Source organism: Andrena cerasifolii, chromosome 8 (assembly GCF_050908995.1).
Source record: "Andrena cerasifolii isolate SP2316 chromosome 8, iyAndCera1_principal, whole genome shotgun sequence".
Classification (NCBI taxonomy): Eukaryota; Metazoa; Arthropoda; class Insecta; order Hymenoptera; family Andrenidae; genus Andrena; species Andrena cerasifolii.
In genome coordinates this window covers 11449431-11455505 of record NC_135125.1, presented here as the reverse complement: position 1 = coordinate 11455505, position 6075 = coordinate 11449431, and the positions used below count along the sequence as shown (strand labels likewise).

At 39.3% G+C, this 6075-nt stretch overlaps 1 protein-coding gene across 1 annotated transcript; it reads right to left on the bottom strand.

The window, feature by feature from the left end:
• Positions 1-51: 51 nt before the first annotated feature.
• Positions 52-3205, bottom strand: Wds (WD repeat-containing protein wds). The gene is made up of 8 exons (XM_076818756.1): positions 2501-3205; positions 2317-2413; positions 2064-2227; positions 1863-1952; positions 1441-1580; positions 1112-1343; positions 926-1013; positions 52-836 (listed from the first exon to the last, which is right to left on the bottom strand). Exons 1-8 carry the CDS (start codon positions 2591-2593, stop codon positions 736-738), a joined length of 1005 nt encoding a protein of 334 aa, XP_076674871.1. The 5' UTR covers positions 2594-3205; the 3' UTR covers positions 52-735.
• Between the last annotated feature and the right edge of the window lie 2870 nt (positions 3206-6075).

Here is a 6075-nt window from a genome sequence, read left to right as displayed (position 1 = left end):
ACAGTTGGAGATTGGAAGAAGGTATGTACAAAATATGCGCAACAGCCAATCTCAGGTACGAAAATATATATGTATATATATATATTTTTTTTTTCGATTTGTTTACACAAGTGTTGACAGGTTACAAGATTTCGGTCTTTATTCACTTTCCTTTGCTTTTTCTTTCGTTCGTGTACATACTTGAGGACATATTGTACAAACGAGTGACCGACACACGATGACAGTAACGGTAATAGTTTTTTACTTGTTCCGTTTAGTATGTCCATTTTACAAGTGGCAAAATATGACACAAGTAAAGTACATCAACTATTCAATAAATATCGAAACGACACAAGTTCGTTCGTCTAAACAAGCACGTAAGTACATACATATGTATGGTTGTTGGTTTTTTTGTTTATCCTTAGATTCCAGCGTAGTGGATTCGCACTACGAGTAGTTGCACAGTGTAGGTATATACGTCTTTCATGTACGTACATGGGTGTTACTTCGGTACCGCATCGCGGAGCCTAATGCGTATTGAAACGAGATGAACCTCCGATTGCCACGAGGCAAGCGGAAAGACGAATCGATACATATTATAATGTCGATAGCGTGAATAGTGGTGTGATACGATGGAGAAACAAGATGCAAGGAATCCTACAAGACGGAAGAAGGGGAAAGTAGATTTTGTAACGAGCGTGTTCCGTGCTGCTGTACAGACGTCGTTTCGATGAAATCGTAAATACCGTGCCTCTTCTACGTATCACTTTTCCACAATTTAATAGTTTTATCGTTTTCAAGAGCGGCCGAAGCTATAATGTTATCCGTCGGATGACACGTTGTACACAATACGACATCTATGAAATGATGAAAGAAATTTGTGATTAAGTCGCGTATGCCCCGAGGGATATTTTATGATCATCACCCGTGGAGCATATGTACATACCTGTATGACCTTGTAGTTTCTGAACAATTTCCTTGGTTTGTAAATTCCAGATATACACCATATTATCTTCCGAACCCGAAACAATCCACTGCGAAAGGTAAAGTGAAACATCAATGGTGCGCGCCAACAAGGTATAGTAGTAATGGTATTAAAAAATAAAGCAAAATACGCAATGCACACACATACCTTTCCTCCTGTTACAGAGAAATTCGCAAATATGCAATACTTTTCGTTTTTGTGACCGGTATACGTTTTCAAGCATTTTCCTTTACTATAATCCCAAAGTTTTAACGTATTATCCAACGTTGCCGCTAAGATGTATTTTCCATTTGGCGAGAACTTTACGAAAGACACCGGCGGATTGTCGTCGTCTATTAGAGTTTTTAAGCACTGGCCCGATGCTGTGTCCCAAATTCGACTATATATAATCGTATATCCCTTAGTATAATTTCTTAACTTTTATACTCTGAATGATATATATACGTATGTATGGAAAAGAAGAGACACGTGCGTACCATAGTCCGTCGTAACTACTAGACACAATCAACGATCCATCCCTGTTGAAATGTACGGCGCTTACGGGATCCGAGTGAGCGGGTAACGTTTTCAAACATTTTCCAGTCCTCACGTCCCATATTCGGACGCTTTCGTCGAACTAGGAATATTCGTTAGATTTCATGGACAAGTATATGTAGGTTTCAAGCGCATCAGCGCGCATACTTTTCTCTTTCCTCAAGCATGTAAGCAACCTTTTGCAAACTTCTGAACAAACTTTGTAATAATAGTATTCTCGATACACTCCCCAAAGGGTGCGTGTAGAAAATATCATGGTTAATTAATTCGTAAAATTTAAAACATAATTATCAATTTCTGGCGCAAGGTATGTTTACAAGGTAAGAGGCTGTACGCACGCGAAAGTACGAGCAAAGATACTTACGGAACCAGAAACTATAAGATTCGATTGTGGATTGAAATTACAACAAAACACATAATTACTGTGACCCTTTAACGTTTTCAAGCACTTTCCCTAAAAATAAACAGAGAGAGAGAGATATAAACATTTTTAGTATTATTTGACTGTCGACTACACTTTTATAATAAGAGGGAATACTTGATATATTCCAAAATGTATACGTACGGAACTTAACTCCCAAATTTTCAAAGTCTTATCGTCTGAAGCGGATACCAATAGTCTGCTATCGCTGGACCACGCTACATCCGAAATCCCAAGCTTATGACCTGATATGGTTTTTTCAAATTTCCCATCGTAGGAACCCCATATTTTGATTAATTTATCTGCGGCTGTAAATAAGAAAATTCATCACGGACGACTCGACTAAAGCTATTATAAGGATCGAGGTGATGATTAAATTGAAGATGATTCTATTTACAGGAGCTTGCGAGCCATTCTCCATTGGGACTAAATTTCACGGAAGAAACTGCTTTAGTATGACCCGCCAAAGTGTACTTTAGCGTGTAATTCGGTTTCTGAAATACAAAAGGGAGCCAACGATGAAGATGAAACGTAACAAACAGAAGAATGTGTATCATGTTTGATTGTGCAGAGCTGCTTACCAATGTAGAGCTGCTCTTGGTTCCAGTGGCAGGAGCAGTTGCAGTATTGTTGACAGATGTTTGATGCCCTGGTGATGGCCCGAGTGGTACCATTTTCGGACGAGTTTCGCGATTAATGTATCAACGATTTATCGAATACAAAACTGATGTGCGTGCACATGAATGAAGGGAATTATTCCTTGGTTACACGAGGAGGTACACACTAATCGTTGTTCTTACGAACAACACCTGCATCCCGCAAAGTGTCCGATCCCGATTTCGATGAAACTTTGCGGGTTTCTAGAGCGGCCAAAAATTAAGGACACGTACTTTTGTTTAGCTGCGGTAATTTAAGTTTTGAAAACTTTAATCGAAAGCGATGTCGGAAGCTTCATGAATGTGTTCCTTGCCTCGGTGCACTTGCCATTCAAACCTCGAACAGAGTTGAAATAAGTGTACGCGCTTCCTTGTTTAAAACAACAAATTTGCGTTTAAGCTAATTCGTTTGAAATGAATACATGTATCGGACTGCATCATAAACTCGCAATGTACATTCCGAAACTCCTCGCTAAAGGGATATTTTCATTTTCTTCAAACAATCGAACCACTAACGCGTGGTATAATGTGATCGAGAAACGATCACACAGTAGACTGTGGTCGACTGTGGTTGACTGTTGTGCCGACTGTCGCGGACTGTTGCTGCTGGTTGCTGCTACCTACCACTACCCAAGTAGTAAAATACCTACTGAGCGTCCGATCACAAAATTATCCTTTCTAAAACTTTGGATGATCCAGTTTGCACTCCGTTTCCTTCCTCTGTATTTCTCGCTCGATTCTTCCCGTTCTCCAAGTTTAGTATCTGTCTCTTTTTAGCTTTTTACCTGTAGTATGTAGGTACACATAAGTACATGTAGTACATAATTGAATTTTTTCCAACATTTACAGGTTCCTACTAGAGTTACCAGATTGAGCGATTTCGTTGCAATTCAGGCGACTTTTGTAAATTAAATACAATTGCGATGACTACGTATTTTGAAGAAATCACGAGTCGCGAGTTGGGCAGTTCCAAATTCGCCGGGCTTTGATTCCAATCCAAGTGTGACCACGGCCAACCAGCGTCAACAACCTATTTCTCGGCGACCTGAAATTTAGTTCTCCTAATTGGTTCTGCATTCGTCTAAAATCTGGCGAAAATTTTCAGAACGCTCTAAAATTGGGCTTTGTAACAGAGGGAACATGGCGTCGAAAGTGGTGGCACAAAATAACGTCTCTGGAGAGAGAATCGAAGGCGCAGAACTATTTAATAGAGAGGTACAAGTTTGGAACAAAAGTCGACAGAGTTGGACAGTATGTACCACGGTGTAATAAACAGGTGTCTGGTGTTCCGACTCAGCACCTTTACCCCAGCGATTTTGTGTGCCGATTTCTTTGTGGTTCCTCTGGCCGCCGTGAGAGGCGTCGTGATAAGAAATCCATGTACGCATGCATTTATGACATTTATGTGACCTGTAGTAGTAAAGCATTCAGTTGGCTTTTGCTGAAAAAGTCAGCCTTTTCTCGTTGAGCGCCAATCTAGCGGCCGCCAGAAGAACTAGGACGAAAAGGTCGCATATTCTGAAGAGGAGTCGGAACACCTGTCTATTACACCGTGGTATGTATTGTTGCGAGTTGCGATTCTCGCTCTAGCGGCGTTCAACACAAACTTTAGAAGCGCGAATTTCGAAACGGCTCATACGAGTGTAATAGGAAAGGGAAACAAAGCGAAGTTCGCACAAGCCCGAGGGGTTTGAAAATAGTTAGAGATTCTTTTAATGAGAAAACTTCAACATTATAAATTAATCAATACCCGCTTGGAAACGGGGGTTTGAATAAATGAACTGCACTTTGATCCCTTCTCCTAGATATAATTTCAGAGCAATGTTGTTAAACGCTTGATTCTAAAAATCAATAACTGTGAAGGAAATAGATTCACCAATGAGAATTTAGTTAATAAATATTTTATTGGCTCAGATTTTAAGGACATCTTGTAAAGAACAAAAGATGTAAAAGCGTTTGCGTTTGAAAGGGCACTTGAACCCTGAGAGCGAAAGTGAACGGACGTGCAATTATAAATCTAGCGAAATTCTTATTTGCATTGTTTAAATTCGTTGAGTTCATTAAATTTATTAGTTGTTTATGTTCAAATCGTTTCCTTACATTATTATTTTTATCTCTAAAAATCCGCGTCCAGGGAGCAGAACGCCTTAGCGTTCCACGGACATTGTCCCGCGCCTGAATTCCCCACCAGAAGGCTACTAGTCCCCCAAGGTCATGCAACAGTATGTACCATGGATATAGGAATATAGGGAGGGAGGAATAGTTGCGACTTACGGCGAGGGGAGCACTTGCATCTGCCTGGATTTGATTGGTTGCATTATACGCATGCTCCGTACCGCTAATTATGAAAAAGTGTTTGACTACAGATTAGTAATTGTAAATATATACTAACGGAGTGATTATTCACGAATATAAATTGTAAAACTAATGAAAATTGAATAGAAAAATATATGAGGTGAATATGCACTGCGCATCATACTACGAGAAACGCTTCAAATATGGCTGCCACTATCCCTGCTTGCGACGCGACAAACGTTCATCATTACGCATCACTGCGCTTGAGCGAAGCAACAGCCGATAGAAAGAAGGCGTATGTTACCTCGTCGCCCCTCCCGCAAGGAGATCACCCCCTGCAACTATTCCTACGTCCCTATATTCCTATGTCCATGGTATGTACCTACGTGGATTTCCATTTGTTTTCCTTTAGATTTAAAAATTCAAGTAGCAAGAGAAAAGAGAAACAAGGGGGTACGGCTTAATCGCAGTATATGATGTACAAAGACTTGTGAATAAATGAAAGTGATTCTATATCGTAAATATATGTAATGCACTTACCTCTCGACCCCTTGCCTAACCCAGATGGATCAGCTGCACCTTTGATACATATGTAGAATATAATATATATATATATATATATATATATATATATATACACATGTTTTCCCTATGACTTTCTATATATATATATATATACATATGTACATGTTTTCCCTATGAAAATATATGAAAAGGCGAAGGTTGATATCTGACAACATAACGGAAAGGGGGAAACAAATATGATACGATATTGTTCCGGTCGAATTATACATTATGACGAATAACTGGAGCGATACAATTGCAAAAATGATGCAATATGTGAAAACAATATCGTTTCGGTGATGCCGGCGATTCTGATGCAAGACCTGCTACCTAAATCAATCTGCGCCAGCACATCGTGCATATGTATATCGTAGCAATAATAAAAAGGAACTCGAAATTTCACTATTTATTCGTACAATTCAATAAAGTAACCACCAAGTAACAACGAGCAATAATTATGTACGTGTTGGGCACGAGAGCAAATGTTTCCTCGCTCCACGTCGTTGACTATTTATAATTATTACATTTAAGACTTTCGACGAGAATCGTATTTTAAAACTGTCTGCAGAAAGCAAATATGTATGTGTGTATACATGCATGTACGCATGGTTGCATACATATGTATATGTACTTTTCTATGA

What these genes read in the sequence shown, in the direction of transcription:
- Wds (XM_076818756.1), bottom strand. Translation starts at nt 2,593, where the DNA reads ATGGTACCACTCGGGCCATCACCAGGGCATCAAACATCTGTCAACAAT. An exon ending in AGAATGGCTCGCAAGCTCCT is followed by an intron (nt 2,228 to 2,316) that starts GTAAATAGAATC and finishes TCTTATTTACAG; the next exon opens with CCGCAGATAAATTAATCAAA. An exon ending in AGTAGTTACGACGGACTATG is followed by an intron (nt 1,344 to 1,440) that starts GTACGCACGTGT and finishes GATTATATATAG; the next exon opens with TCGAATTTGGGACACAGCAT.